The 15,507-nt window shown below is 35.9% G+C and overlaps 2 protein-coding genes across 5 annotated transcripts in view; one reads left to right on the top strand and one right to left on the bottom strand.

The window, feature by feature from the left end:
* The window catches only part of LOC6038321 (plexin-A2), an 82,999-nt gene extending 73,208 nt beyond the window's left edge, over positions 1 to 9,791 (top strand). For 3 of the 4 annotated variants that reach the window (XM_038250924.1, XM_038250867.1, XM_038250975.1), the window contains 6 exons: positions 37 to 215; positions 2,394 to 4,357; positions 4,427 to 4,608; positions 4,684 to 4,814; positions 8,506 to 8,657; positions 8,911 to 9,791. In XM_038250924.1, coding sequence (XP_038106852.1) covers positions 37 to 215; positions 2,394 to 4,357; positions 4,427 to 4,608; positions 4,684 to 4,814; positions 8,506 to 8,657; positions 8,911 to 9,078 — 2,776 coding nt within the window. In that variant the 3' untranslated portion in view covers positions 9,079 to 9,791. The remainder of the gene's footprint in view (positions 1 to 36; positions 216 to 2,393; positions 4,358 to 4,426; positions 4,609 to 4,683; positions 4,815 to 8,505; positions 8,658 to 8,910) is intronic. The other variant, XM_038251021.1, reaches the window with a different exon arrangement.
* Positions 9,792 to 14,062: 4,271 nt separating this feature from the next.
* Positions 14,063 to 15,072, bottom strand: LOC6054031 (angiopoietin-2). Its single transcript, XM_001869977.2, has 3 exons — positions 14,838 to 15,072; positions 14,257 to 14,781; positions 14,063 to 14,192 (listed from the first exon to the last, which is right to left on the bottom strand). Exons 1-3 carry the CDS (start codon positions 15,050 to 15,052, stop codon positions 14,084 to 14,086), a joined length of 849 nt encoding a protein of 282 aa, XP_001870012.1. The 5' UTR covers positions 15,053 to 15,072; the 3' UTR covers positions 14,063 to 14,083.
* Positions 15,073 to 15,507: the final 435 nt, after the last annotated feature.

Raw genomic sequence — 15,507 nt, 5'->3', positions numbered from 1 at the left:
GTTTGACCTAACCTCAAAACATATCTCTACTTTTAGTACGGACGAAAACGAGGCTACCTGCCGGACGACGGCCGTGTCGAACCAGATTCAGGGCAAGCTGCGGATGGAGTTTGACAACGGGGTGCGCGAGTTCAGCGGGGACAACTTTGAGTACGTGGCGAACCCGTCGATCGATTACGTGACGTCGGGGGATGCGGGCACGCGGACCGCCAAAGGTGAGTTTGACCGAAATTTACAGCTTTTGATAAAGTTACCAAAATGACTTAAAAAGCTGAAATTGTCAAAATTGTCAAAATTGACAAAATTTTCAAAATTGTCAAAATTGTCAAAATTATCAAAATTGTCAAAATTGTCAAAATTGTCAACTTGTCAAAATTGTCAAAATTGTCAAAATTGTCAAAATTGTCAAAATTGTCAAAATTATCAAAATTATCAAAATTGTCAAAATTGTCAACTTGTCAAAATTGTCAAAATTGTCAAAATTGTCAAAATTGTCAAAATTGTCAAAATTGTCAAAATTGTCAAAATTGTCAAAATTGTCAAAATTGTCAAAATTGTCAAAATTGTCAAAATTGTCAAAATTGTCAAAATTGTCAAAATTGTCAAAATTGTCAAAATTGTCAAAATTGTCAAAATTGTCAAAATTGTCAAAATTGACAAAATTGTCAAAGTTGTCAAAATTGTCAAAATTGTCAAAATTGTCAAAATTGTCAAAATTGTCAAAATTGTCAAAATTATCAAAATTGTCAAAATTGTCCAAATTGTCAACTTGTCAAAATTGTCAAAATTGTCAAAATTGTCAAAATTGTCAAAATTGTCAAAATTGTCAAAATTGTCAAAATTGTCAAAATTGTCAAAATTGTCAAAATTGTCAAAATTGTCAAAATTGTCAAAATTGTCAAAATTGTCAAAATTGTCAAAATTGACAAAATTGTCAAAATTGTCAAAATTGACAAAATTGTCAAAATTGTCAAAATTATCAAAATTGTCAAAATTGTCAAAATTGTCAAAACTGTCGAAATTTTCGAAATTGTCAAAACTGTCGAAATTTTCGAAATTGTCAAAATTGTCCAAATTTTCAAATTTGTCAGAATTGTCAAAATTCAAAATTGTCAAAATTGAAGTTGAAAAATTTTTGCGACCGATATTTCGATTTTTTGAAAAAAATCAGTATTGATTCAAAAAATCATAACTCGGTCAAAGATTTTTTGCCCATTCTGGAAATTTCTGAAAAGTTGGCATTTTATGTCCTCAAAAACATATCAAAAAATAAAAAAAAATAAAAATAGTGTTTTTTTCCAATCAAGTTTTAGTGACAAAAAGTTAAATAAAAAATCACCAAATTTTTTTTTACCGTGTAGCAAATTTGTGTAGGCCATATCCATACCTACAACTTTGCCCAAGACACCAACTCGATCAGAAAATTGCTTCAAAAGATACAGATTTTTGAATTTTCACATATCATTTTTGTATGAACAGCTGCCAAATTTGTATGGAAAATTATATGGACAAACTAATGATGCAAAATGGCTTCTTTGGGCATACCGAAGGCACCAAAAAAGTTTCAGCCGGATTAAAAAATACAAAAATTAAAATTAAAGAAAAAAGACCGATTCCGTAGAAAACTGCTCAATTGTCAAAATTGTCAAAATTGTCAAAATTGTCAAAATTGTCAAAATTGTCAAAATTGTCAAAATTGTCAAAATTGTCAAAATTGTCAAAATTGTCAAAATTGTCAAAATTGTCAAAATTGTCAAAATTGTCAAAATTGTCAAAATTGTCAAAATTGTCAAAATTGTCAAAATTGTCAAAATTGTCAAAATTGTCAAAATTGTCAAAATTGTCAAAATTGTCAAAATTGTCAAAATTGTCAAAAATTTTAAAAATTGTCAAAATTGTCTAAATTGTCAAAATTGTCAAAATTGTCAAAATTGTCAAAATTGTCTAAATTGTCTAAATTGTCTAAATTGTCTAAATTGTCTAAATTGTCTAAATTGTCTAACTTGTCTAAATTGTCTAAATTGTCTAAATTGTCAAAATTATCAAAATAGTCATAATTTGTCAACATTTTTAAAATTGTCAATATTATCAAAATTGTCAAAAGTGTCAAAAATGACAAAAATGACAAAAACGACGAAACATTACAAAACATGTTAAAACATGCAAAACATGTCAAAACATGACAAAACATGACAAACTATGACGAAACATGACCAAACTTGACAAAACATGACAATACATGACAAAACATGAAAAAACATTACAAAACATGACGAAACATGATAAAACATGACAAATCATGTCAAAACATGACAAACTATGACAAAACATGATGAAACATGACGAAACATGACTTAACATGACTAAATATGCTATTTCAATACTCGTTCCAGGCATCCCGGCCGGCGGCATCAAAATCTTCGTGGTGGGCCAAAACTTTTTCTCGATCCAGAAGCCGAAGATCTACGTGTACTACCACGACCGGATCTTCCTGAACGAGTGCCAGTCGATCTCGAACAAGGACATGACGTGCGTGTCGCCGGAGATTGACATCCCGGAGGAGGACACGTTCGGGCAGTCGGACGAGCCGCTGCAGCTGGAGTACGGGTTTATAATGGATGACGTTAAGTCGGTGAAGAATCTGTCGGCGAAGCTGGGGAGTCGGTTTGAGTTGTACCCGAATCCGGTCTACTATCCGTTTGAGGAGAAGTTGAAGCACTTTAACAGCGAGTACTTGACGATCAATGGGAAGAATTTGGACCGGGCTTGTAAGGAGAGTGATGTGGTGGTGAAGATCGGGGACAATGCGGTTTGTAATATTACTAGTTTGTCGAGGCAGCAGTTGACGTGTAGGCCGCCGGTTGATCAGGAGATCAAGAAGGTGAATGTGAAGGTGATCATCGGGAACTCGTTGACGTATGATATTGGGTACATGAGCTATACATCGGCGAGTATTTTGCCGAGTATCAATAATAAGGCGGTGACGATGATCGCGATCATAGGTCCGGTGATCTTCTTTTTGATCTTTGTGGCGTTGGTGATCGCGTACAGGAAGAAGACGAGCGAGAATAATAGGGTGTTGAAGAACATGCAGGAGCAGATGGACATTCTGGAGTTGCGGGTCGCGGCGGAGTGCAAGGAAGCGTTTGCGGAACTGCAGACGGAGATGACGGATCTGGGTGGGGACATTACGAGTGGAGGTATTCCGTATTTGGACTATAGGACGTACGCGATGAAGATCCTGTTCCCGAACCACGACGATCACGTGGTGCTGCAGTGGGAGAAGCCGGAGTTGCTGCGGAAGGAGAAGGGTTTGAGGCTTTTTGGACAGTTGGTGATGAACAAGACGTTCTTGCTGCTGTTTATCCGGACGTTGGAGAGCAATCGGTACTTTTCGATGCGCGAGCGGGTCAACGTGGCTTCACTGATCATGGTGACCCTGCAGAGCAAGCTGGAGTACTGTACGGACATTTTGAAGACGCTGCTGGCGGAGTTGATAGAGAAGTGCATCGACGGCAAGAGCCATCCGAAGTTGCTGCTGCGGAGGACGGAGTCGGTGGCGGAGAAGATGCTGTCGGCGTGGTTCACCTTCCTGCTGTACAAGTTCTTGAAGGAGTGCGCTGGGGAGCCGCTGTACATGCTGTTCCGGGCGGTTAAGGGTCAGATCGATAAGGGACCGGTGGACGCGATCACGCACGAGGCGCGCTATTCTCTGAGCGAGGAGAAGCTGATCCGGCAGATGATCGAGTTCAAGGTTTTGACGGTGTACGCGAGCATTACGCAGCCACCGATTCTGTGCAATAACATCGAGATGATCCCGACCAACACGGAGAACATTCCGGTCAAGGTGCTGGACTGCGACAGCATCGGCCAGGTCAAGGAGAAGTGTCTGGACACGATCTACAAGGCGATCCCGTGGGGTCAGCGACCTCGCAAGGAGGACCTCGACCTGGAGTGGCGCACCGGCAGTTCCGGGCGGGTCATCCTGTACGACGAGGACTCCACCTCCAAGACTGACGGCGAGTGGAAGAAGCTCAACACGCTGCACCACTACCGGGTCAACGACGGCGCCTGTCTCAGCCTCGTGCCCAAGGAGAGCTCCATCTACAACATCACACTGATAGGGGAGAAATACTCGGAGAAGATCCACAAGTACGAAACACTAAACATATCGAAGTACGTGTCCCCGTCGCCGCCGTTCAGCCGGGCCGGCAGCCCCATGAACGTGGACATGCAGGAGAACAGTATCAAGTACTGGCACCTGGTCAAACACCACGACAGCGACGGCTCGAAGGAGGGCGAGCGGGTCAACAAGATGGTCTCCGAGATCTACCTGACCCGGTTACTGGCCACCAAGGTGCGATCTCTTTCTCTCACTCTTCTCTCTAAAAATCTCAAACTAACCTCAAATTTCTTTTTTATTTAGGGCACGCTGCAAAAGTTCGTCGACGACCTGTTCGAGACGATCTTCAGTACCGCGCACCGCGGCTCCGCACTGCCACTAGCGATCAAGTACATGTTCGACTTCCTGGACGATCAGGCTCTCTTGCACGGCATCACCGACCCGGAGGTGGTGCACACCTGGAAGAGCAACAGCTTACCGTTGCGGTAAGTGTTCGACGGTCTAAATGAAAGACATAACCTCAAAACTAACTTGAATTCTTTTTTGCTGTATTTTTGCAGATTCTGGGTGAATCTCATCAAAAATCCCAACTTTGTGTTTGACATTCACAAGTCAAACATTGTGGATTCTTGCCTATCGGTTGTGGCGCAAACCTTCATGGACTCGTGCTCGACATCCGATCATAGGCTAGGTAAGTCGAACGATTCTGTCTGTCCTTTAATTTGGAGGTTATCGTAATTTTTCTGAAAAGAAAGCGTGATTTTTTGCGTCGTTTAACAATTTTTTTTCAAGATTAATATTTTTTTAAGTCAATGAAATTATTTTTTGAGACCTTAAAAACAGCATGTTTACTCTTCATATGTACGACCTTTTCATTATTTTTTATTTATTTCTTAAATAAAAAACTTTTTTTTTGTTACAGTGAGAGTTGCGAAAGTTGCACTCCAGTTTACCGGCTCACATCTCAATTTTCAATGTTTCGATTCATTTCATCCAAGGGAATTTTCAATCCAAATTCGAACTAAATCTTTAATTTTAGTCCCTTTGAAATCACAGCTGGACTGTATTGCAATATGGATATCGAAATTCATGATTTTCGACACCGACCAGGATTGTATACATTTTTACAGACACAATTCAGCTTTACCTTAAAGCAGGCATTGGACTATGCCAAACAACCAAACAAACTCGCACCTTTTCGTGTTTGACAGCTTGCCAAACTCTCGCCAGCTTGTTTGCGGCAAAATCGCAAACAACTCAAAAAAATCAGGCCAAACTGCCAAACTGTCAAAAGTGCAAGTATGTTTGTCATAGTCTGATACCCGCTTAAACGGACTTTTTGTATCTTCTTTATCAAACAATGTCTGTTGTCTTTCTGGTCACATCTGTAGCATATCACACTACAGTCTGTCTTGAAAACGCGGTCAATATGGAGATTTTTGTGTAAATTTCTGCTGGAGAATCGATTTCCGCAATCGGTTTTTGAAAATTTCTACATTTTCAAGAAAAAAAAACAGTTTAAATAAATTATTTTAGATTTTTTTAGAAGAGACTTACTCTATCTCATTTTTCTTGAGGTTTTTTTTTCAACATTTCAAGCTTTTTCTCCCTAAAATTGAGCTAAAAACAATTAGCGGAATAAACTTAATCTACAATTAGCGGACTATTTTTTCATAGAACTACGTTTTTTTTAAATACTCAAAATTTCAGTCTTTCACATTATGGGTATCAACTGATCGGGATTTGTTCATACATTTCGAATGTAAAGACAACGTTTTTTGAAAATACTTAATTTTTTCACAAAGCTACGTATTTTAGAAAAAAAATACTCAAAATTTGATTTTTTTTACGATATGGATACCAAATGATCGGATTTTTTTTTAAACATTTCGAATGTAGTAACAATTTTTTGAAGAATACTCATTTTTTTTTGATTCGGGATTTCGCATGTAAAGACAACATTTTTTGAAAATACTCAAAATTTTCACAAAGCAACGATTTTTGGAAAATATTCAAAATTTTAGGTTTTTCGATATAACAACTTTTTTTTTTTGTTGAAAATACTAATTTTTTTCAAAATACTCAAAATTTCAGTTTTTCACAATATGAGTGTCAAATGATCGAGATTTTTTCATACATTTCGAATGTAAGGCCGTTGCAAATATTTTTTGAAGTTTATATATCGAGGTATTGACGGAATTTTTTTTTCGCAAAAAAATAACTTTTCGTGGGACTATACATTGGTATTTCATGAAAATTTCAAATGTTTTCAAAGGAGTTCAAACATGCTACATATGATTATAAACGCGGGAAAATGCATTTTAACTGGTTTTCAGTTGATTAAACTTAAATTTTTAATAAAATTTTGAAATTTTTCGAAAAAATATTTTTTTGCCCCCTGATTATTCAGGCCAATTTTGAAGGGGGAAGGGAAGGGGGTGACATTAACTTTGAAAAATATTTGCAACGGTCTAATAACATTTTTTTAAATGCTCATTTTTTCACAAAACGACGTATTTCCGAAAAAATACTCCTAATTTCAGTTTTTCCCAATATATGTATCAAATGATCAAAATTTTACATTTATTTCGAATGTAAAGACAACATTTTTTTTAAATACTCAAAATTTTCACAAGGCAACGTATTTTTGAAAAAAATAAAATTTCAGTTTTTCATGATATAGGTGTCAAATGATAAGAATTTTTTCATACTTTTCGAATGTAATAACTTTTTTTTGAAAATACTTATTTTCTTGGATTTTTTTGTAAATACTCAAAATTTTCACAAGGCAACGTATTTTCGAAAAATACTCAAAATTTTAGTTTTTCAGGATATGGGTGTCAAATGATAAGAATTTTTTCATACTTTTTGAATGTAATAACAACTTTTTTTTTGAAAATACTAAATTTTTTCATGAATCTTCGTATTTTCGAAAAAATACTCAAAATTTCAGTTTTTTTACTATATGGTTATCAAATGATCGCAATTTTTTCATACATTTCGAATGTAATACCATTTTTTCAAATACTCAAAATTTTCACAAAACTACGGATTTTCGAAAAAAAAATCCAAATTTCAGTTTTTCACAATATGGGTATCAAATGATCAAAATTTCACATACATTTCGAATGTAAAGACAACATTTTTTTTAAATACTTAAAATTTTCACGTATTTTTGAAAAAGAAATCAAAATTTTAGTTTTTCATGATATGGGTATCAAATGATAGGATTTTTTCATACTTTTCGAATGCAATAACATTTTTTTTTTGAAAATACTTAATGTTTTCTTAGATTTACGTATTTTTGAAACAATACTCAAAATTTTAGTTTTTTACAATATGGGTATCAAATGATTGGGATTTTTTCATACATTACATTCGAAATGACAACATTTTTTGAAAATACTTAAAATTTTCCCAAAACTACGCATTCTAGAAACAAATTAAAAAAAATAATTTTAAATTTGAATATTTTTTCAAAACAACGTAGTTTTGTGAAAATTTTGAATATTTTCAAAAAAATGTTATTTCATTCGAAATGTATGAAAAAATCCCGATCGTTCGATACCCATATTATAAAAACTTTAATTTAAAGTATTTTTCGAAAATACCTAGTTTTGTGAAAATTTTGAGTCTTTTCCAAAAAATTGTTGCAACATTCGAAATGTATGAAAAAAATCCCGATCATTCAATACCCATATTGTGAAAAACTGACATTTTGAGTATTTTTGCAAAAATGCGTAGTTTGTGAAAATATTGAGTATTTTCAAAAAAAAAAAAAAAATGTTATTGCATTCGAAATGTATGAAGTTTTTTTTATTATTAAAATAGTCGAATTCGCATTATCAGTTATTGGTGTCAACTACTTATATATTTTCACATATCTTTGGTTGGAAACTGTGATTTTAGCGGATTGCAGACTGGATTTCGCCATGTATAAATGATGATTTCCTAGGCATTAATAATTGAGAATAAAACTAATTCCACCTGAATCGGATCCTAAACTCACTATTGTCCGTTTCTCTCGAAGGCGTTTTGAAGACGGGAAGTGTTGATGCCCCAGTTTTTTTTAAGGGGATAAGGAAAAATCTCCATGGTGTTCCCAAAAAAGTTTTGCCTAGAGTTGGAAGATTTTTGGGAAGGTAGATTTTTTTTAGGGTACATTGGGACATTTGCACATTTGGAGTATTTTTTTTTAATTTTATGTTTTTTTAAACTTATATATTTATGGGTTTTTAAACTCATATATTTATGGGTTTTTATTTTAAATGAAATTCACTTAAGATTTGTTTTGATCTCATACGTTATTCAATTCTGAACAGAACTAAAAGTTTTATTAATCACAAAAAAAAAAAACATTTTTCTTTTCTCCACCTCCACAGGCAAAGACTCACCTAGTTCTAAGCTTTTATACGCTAAGGATATTCCGTCGTACCGGGAGTGGGTGGAGCGGTACTACAGCGACATCCGGGAGATGGCGGCCATATCGGACCAGGATATGAACGCGATGCTCGCGGAAGAATCGAGGGTAAGTGTAAGTTTCGTCGCCATTTCTTTCATTTTTATTAAGTTAAGTTTGGTGGTGGTGGTGTTTTTGTAGTTCGTTGGTTTGCTTAGTCGTTGGGTTTTTGGGATTTTAATGTAGCAGTTGTGACTCATAACAGATTAAAATCTCTAACAATAGAATTTACTGTATTTTTTGGTTAACTTTACTCATCAACTCATCTCAAAAGCAAATGTTTGTTTAAAAAATACGGAAAAATATTCATTTTTGCCAACTTCAACAGCTCCACACGACCGAGTTCAACACGAACTGCGCCCTGCACGAGCTGTACTCGTACGCGGTCAAATACAACGAGCAACTGACGGTCACCCTGGAGGAGGACGAATTCTCGCAAAAGCAGCGACTTGCCTACAAGCTGGAGCAGGTGCACAGTATTATGTCGGCCGAGTAGAAAGGGGGTGGGGAGGGGGGGGGGACATTTTAGTGAGGGAGGGAAAAGCAACACGAAAAACAAGAATAAGACAAGTAAGCAAATTGTGTAACGCAGTGTAAACAGAATATACACTATACAGAAAAAAAAACAAAGTAAAAAAATTGCAAAATAAAAAGTGCAAAACCAAAAAAAAAACAAAACAACCAAGCAAACATTATTCAGTGGAGAGTGTGAAATTTATTGTCGAAAGCAAAGCAAACAAACAAACAAAAAAAAAACAAGTAAGAATACAACCCTGTCGTATCTATTTTTAACACAGTCGCTTTATTGAATGATGGATTAAAAAGAAAGCAGCAAAACAAAACAAAACTATTCGATACAATTGGATGCAACAAGTGAGCAAAAAAAAAAATAAGAAAAACGAAACGAGCGAGCGAGTGAGAGACTTTGTGTGGATTACAGCGCAGATGAGCAGCAAAAGAAAAAAAAAACAAAAACATCAACTCAGCAACATCAACAGATCCGTACACAAAGCAACAGCAAAAAAACAACAACAACAACACAAGAGCAAACTCGAAAGCATGGAAAATTCTTATAATAATTAAAAATATCTCATATAGCTCAAACAAACAACAAGAAAAGTCTAAATGTAATAAAAAATGAAAATTGTGTAATTGATGTGTTATAAGTTATTACTAAAATATAAGCTGATGATTTTATTAGTAAAACAATGCGTGTCGTTTATTTATTTTTTTGTGCATTGAAAGTAATGAGAAAAATTTATTAATTAGTGACTCCACGTCAAGCCGGCAAGATGTAGATCAAAAGTACTTCGATTTGGCACAAATCTGGCTTGGGACCTTGAGAGTTGTTTGGCCAAATAATTAGAACCTTTATTTTCTTGGTTGGTGATTAGGGTTGTCCTGCAAAAAAACTTTACGTTTTAGCCCAAAACGAACAGCATCGGTGTAAGCGGCAACTCTTTTAGAATTAATGTGCATTTTGATTTGTATAATAAAGTTGTGTTTAATTTGTCTAAAAAGCACTTCAAAATATTTTATTTTGCCTCTTATTCTTGTCCTAACTTTGAAAAAAAAAAACATTCAAAAAAAAATCCTAATTTTGACAAATCGCCAATCTCTCACAATTGTTTAAACTCTCACACGGCTGCAATTTTGTTGCCATCAGTGTTCCCATTCTGTCCTCTTTTCTTTATGTTTTCATGCAAAATGTACGCGATTCACCTAGCAACCCTGGTGCCCGCTCTTTCACTCTCCAACATTCTTTTGTTTGGCAGACTGCGATTACGTTCAAAGTGTCAAATTCATTTTTTTTTTTTAAGTTTAGATGCTGCCCTTGCTAAACTGAAGCAACTGTGGAACCTTTTTGCTGTAGTGAATAGTCAACGGACACTTTAATGAAGATTTTGCTGGAAGCCGACTTTAATTTAGTGGTCAGTTGAGCACAGGAGACCGAGGCAAACCTGGTAAGAAAATTGACGTTTTGGTTAGTGCAACTGAGCCGCCCGGTGAGCGTCGTTAGAATTCGATCAAGGTGGACAAAAATCGTCACGATTTTTAAAAGTTTTTACTTAAATATTACTGTCATCCACATTCAAGGCGAGTGAAGTCAAAATCGAACCAAGATCGAACCAAGTTTTTGGCGCGTAGCGTTTGAAAAGGTCGTATGCGCAACGGTCATAATTTACAAAAAATAAAATGTTTTAGTTATTTTTTTTACCCTTAAATCAGGGAAATAAACTTGGGGAACAGCATTTAATTCCATCGAGCACCTAAAGTTGGAATATCACCTTTTTGGTGTTCAATTAAAACTAGTGAGCAATTCTTTACGAAATCGGTTTAATTTTTCTTAATTTTAATTTTCCATCTTAAATTTAACAATTCAAATTAGCTGGCTTAAAATTGGTGAAACAGTGATTTTTTTGGTTAAATTAGCTAAAATTACAGGTAAATTTACCAACTTGGGATTGGTGAAACAGCTAACCCTGATTGCTGATTTGCTATCCAAAACTGACAGCCCAAATCAAAATGACAGGAGAGATTTTACCAAAAATAATGGTTTTTCAGCACATTTTTGCCTACTTTTTACCGAAAAACTAGCTGGAACCGGCAGCACGGATTTTTTGACAGATCATCAGTTCGAGACCAACACAAAGCAAGAGAACGTCTCGTATCGTGTTTAATCCTGTTCTAGCCGCTCAGTTCGCGGAGTTTTGTGACGATTCTGCGTTTGCAAGTCGAAAGTGCAAGTGCAAAAGGTGGAGATGGTGCGTGAGTGAATGGATTGAAAGCCAGGAAGACTTTCTGCGGGCCGAGATCTTCAGTTGGTGGGAAGTTTTTTGTGTTGAGGGAAAGAGGTTAGAAGTTGAGCCTCTAAGTTTTGTTTGGACGATTCGTATAGGTAAAAATTGGGGGCATCCCTTTGTCGAGAACCATTTGACGGGGGAGATGGAGGCTGGCGATTGTCCACACTCCACTTTTTTCTGTATGGACATCTGTCTACATGGGGGGGGGGGGGAGGCTGCGGGTATAGAATGTCTAGATATATAGATAATGTTTGACAGATCCGAACGAGCAGGGCACTTTCTGCCTTTGTAGCACATAAAAAATAGGGTTAAATAATGTTAATTTAATTGAAATTAAGTGAAATTCAGTTCAATCAAGTTTTATTAAATGAAATAAAAAAAATCTAAGATCTGACAAAAACAAAAATTGTATCGAAAAAAAAGATTTGGCATCGAAAATTTTCAAAAAATCTTAATAAACCCAAACATGCTAAAAATAATTTTAAACGCAGAAGAATGTATTTTAATTTGATTTCAGCTGGTTGCAACTGAATTTTCATTGAAATTTTGAAGTTTATTGTAAAAATGTTTTTTTTGCCCCCTGATTTTTCGGGCCAATTTTGAAGGGGGGGGGGGGGGGTGACAAAAACTTTTAAAAATATTTGTACCAGCCTAAACTGAATATAGTTAAATTGAAATAAATTTAGTCAAATGTGATTATATCTAGAAATATTTTGTTAAAGTTAATTAAGTTTAGAAACATTTTTTTATTTTGTTATATTCGGTAGAATTTAGTTCAATTTAATATTCTTTGATAGAATTTAGATAAATTATGTTGAATCAAGTAAAATTTAGTTGAATAAGGTGAAAATTAAGTTAAATAAATTTAAATTAAGTTAAATTTACTTGAATTAAGTTGAATTAGGTAAAATAAAGTTAAAATAGGTAAAATTAAGTAAATTAGTTGAATTAAAACCAATTAACTTGAATTAAGTTAAATTAAGTTAGATTAAATTAAATTAAGTTAAATTAAGTTAAATTAAGTTGAATTAAGTTAAATTAAGTTGAATTAAGTTGAATTAAGTTAAATTAGGTAAAATTAAGTAAAATTAGGTAAAATTAAGTTAAATTAGGTTAAATTAAGTTAAATTAAGTTGAATTAAGTTGAATTAAAATAAATTATGTTATAAGTTGAATTAATTTAAATTCAGTTAAATTAAGTAAATTAAGTTAAATTAAGTTAAATTAAGTTGAATTAAGTTATCTCAAGTTAAGTGCCGTTAAATTAAGTTAAATTATGTTAAATTCAGTTAAATTTAGTTAAATTAAGTTTAATAAAGTTAAATTAAAAATGTAACTTAGTATTTTTGTATTTTTTAAATTTGTCAATAGAATATCTCAACAGCCGTACAATTAGGATGAAACATTAAAAAAACTTGCTGGACTGCCCAAAAACGTACCAAGAATAGAGGAAAAGCATGCTACACCAGCAAAAAGTCTTGTTGAAATAAACCAGCTTTGCAGGAAGCAACGATTTTTTTTGGAAATGATTTCAAAATTACAAGTTAAAACAGTCGTTAATTATCTGGACTTACCAAAAACGTAGCAAGAACAAAATAGAAATGAGCTAAATCAGCCGAAAGGCTGGGTGAATAGAGCAAGCTTTGCAGGCAGCAATGGAGGCTTTTGAAAAAAATGTAAAAATAGTAGAAAAAGTAGCTATTCTAACCAAAGCACCTATCAAGGATAGTGGAAATTTTAGCTAAACCATCTAAAAAGATTTGTGAAAACATCTGGCTTTGCAGCCATCAATGGTAAAATTTGAAAAAGATTCCAAAAAAACTAGTTGAAATAGTATAAAAACTCGCTGGGCTAACCACGAAACTTCCTAGAATACCATAAAATCTAGCTAAAATAGCTAACAGACTCTCTGAAAACATACAGCTTTTCAGACTGACAGCATTTTCCAGCCTGCAAATTATTAAAATTTACTAATAATTTAGCTGGATTTACCATTTGTGGGACCTGGCTCCAGCTGTCAAATCCAGGATTTTTTTTTTAGGATTTCTAACAAAAAAAATGGTGGTAGAAAAAACAACCATTTTTTTGAGGATTTTTGACTAAAATTTAGTAAGATTCACGATAAACCTTCTTTCCGTGTGGTGCCTTCGGTATGCTCAAAGAAGCCATTTTGCATCATTAGTTTGTCCATATAATTTTCCAAACAAATTTGGCAACTGTCCGCAACTGTATCGTATTGTGTATTTATTGTGGGTCTCGTGGCGCAGGGGTAGCGGCTTCGGCTGCCGATCCCGAAGATGCTATGAGACGCGGGTTCGATTCCCGCCTTATCCACTGAGCTTCTATCGGATGGTGAAGTAAAACGTCGGTCCCGGTTTCTCCTGTCTCGTCAGAGGCGCTGGAGCAGAAATCCCACGTTAGAGGAAGGCCATGCCCCGGGGGGCGTAGTGCCAATAGTTTCGTTTTTCATCATTTTTTTTGCTTAAACCTTGATTTTATTGACTCAAAACATAAGCGTTTAATTTAGGTGTGGGACCATCCATAAACCACGTGGACACTTTAGGGGGGGGGTATGGCGATTGTCCACGATCCATACAAAAAAGTTTTTTTTTGTATGGACAATTGTCCACGAAGGGGGGGGGGGGGGTGACAGATGCACAAAAAAGTGTCCACGTGGTTTATGGATGGTCCCTGTGCTTATCTGCGTCGAATCAACATCCGGCTGTACGTGGCAGCGTTGGTCCATCCTTTCCAGTACATTCCTCGTCCAGTGTTGATATCTTTCTCAAAAGGTCCGTTGAGATTCCTTAAAAATAAATGTTTTCAGAATATTGCTATCAAACTCTTCCATTCTTAGCTTATAAACTTACGTGTGGTTACACTCGTAAAACCACCACCCACCGCCAAATTTCTGCGCACAATTCCCGTCGCTCCATTTGTCGTTGTCGCTGTCGTAGGTTGAAAATTCTTCACCCAAGTTCCCATGCAACATCGCTCCCATTGTCCCCGGGAATCCTCCCACAAAAGACAGGCTGTACTCTTGGTCCTCTCCCGATACCAGAAACCGTTCGTAACGAATCTGCCCGTCGTGACCGGATTCGTTCCTGAGCTGCACCAGCAGCTCGTAGTCTCCACCACGCGTGAGCTGGAAAACCGCTTCCAGTCCGAGCCAGAACTCGCTGGCCGGTCCAACCACGCCAAACCCATCGCGATACTCGGCCCAGCTCCGGTTGAAGTCGACGGAGCCATCGAAGCGGTGCTGAATCACCAGGCAATCGCCGCCGAGCAGCTCCATGTCGCAGAACACGTCTATCGGAGACGCGCGAAGTGGCAGCCGCAGCTGGTAGACTTTTGTGGTGGTAGCTTCATTGCAGGTCTTGATGACGGCCAGTTGGCTGAAAAATCAGATTCTGTTGCTTACACTCTACAAACTAAATTCAAACTTACTGACCTGGTTTGCTGCAGAATAACATCCAAACTGGTTACAATTTTCTCCAGTAGAGTATTCGTCTTATTTAGTTTCAGCTCCAGTTGATCCAACCGAGTTTCGAAAAGCTTAAAGCCAACGGAATCAACCGAACTTTGGTCCTGATAGGGATGTGAAGAAGCAGGGTCCACAGTGGCAGTGACCAACGAAAGGAAGCTCAAACCTAATATCGTCAACATGGCGATGATCTCTCGAAGCAATTTAGAATCGAACTAAAATAGAATCACCGTTAGAGGCAGCTTCAAAGTCCGGAATTGTTATCATTATTTTTTTATTTCAAATTTTGGGTGTTCTCTCCGCTTTGATAAGGGTTTTTGCCAAGCGTAACGATCACTGTGTAGAACATGAAGTAGGTATAAGAACAACACGCAATTCGATTATAGACTTCGGGCTTTTTTGAGTCATTTGAAATTTATTTTACCAATTAAGATGAAGGAGCTATTACACTACGGCAAACAAACAAACAAACAAACTCGCACTATTTGGCTCCTTCAAGCCGTTGACCATTTCCGAAGCTAATTGATCATCACTCTAAAATGCTCTGTATTGAATTCAATTGAACGAATTTCTGCATCAAAATGATTCAGCATGCGCCGGTTGTTGCCTTCTTGAAGCCACTGAAGGAATTTTTGAT

Source organism: Culex quinquefasciatus, chromosome 1 (assembly GCF_015732765.1).
Source record: "Culex quinquefasciatus strain JHB chromosome 1, VPISU_Cqui_1.0_pri_paternal, whole genome shotgun sequence".
Lineage (NCBI taxonomy): Eukaryota > Metazoa > Arthropoda > Insecta > Diptera > Culicidae > Culex > Culex quinquefasciatus.
Note: the sequence above shows the minus strand (reverse complement) of the source record. Positions and strands in the feature narration are given on the sequence as shown.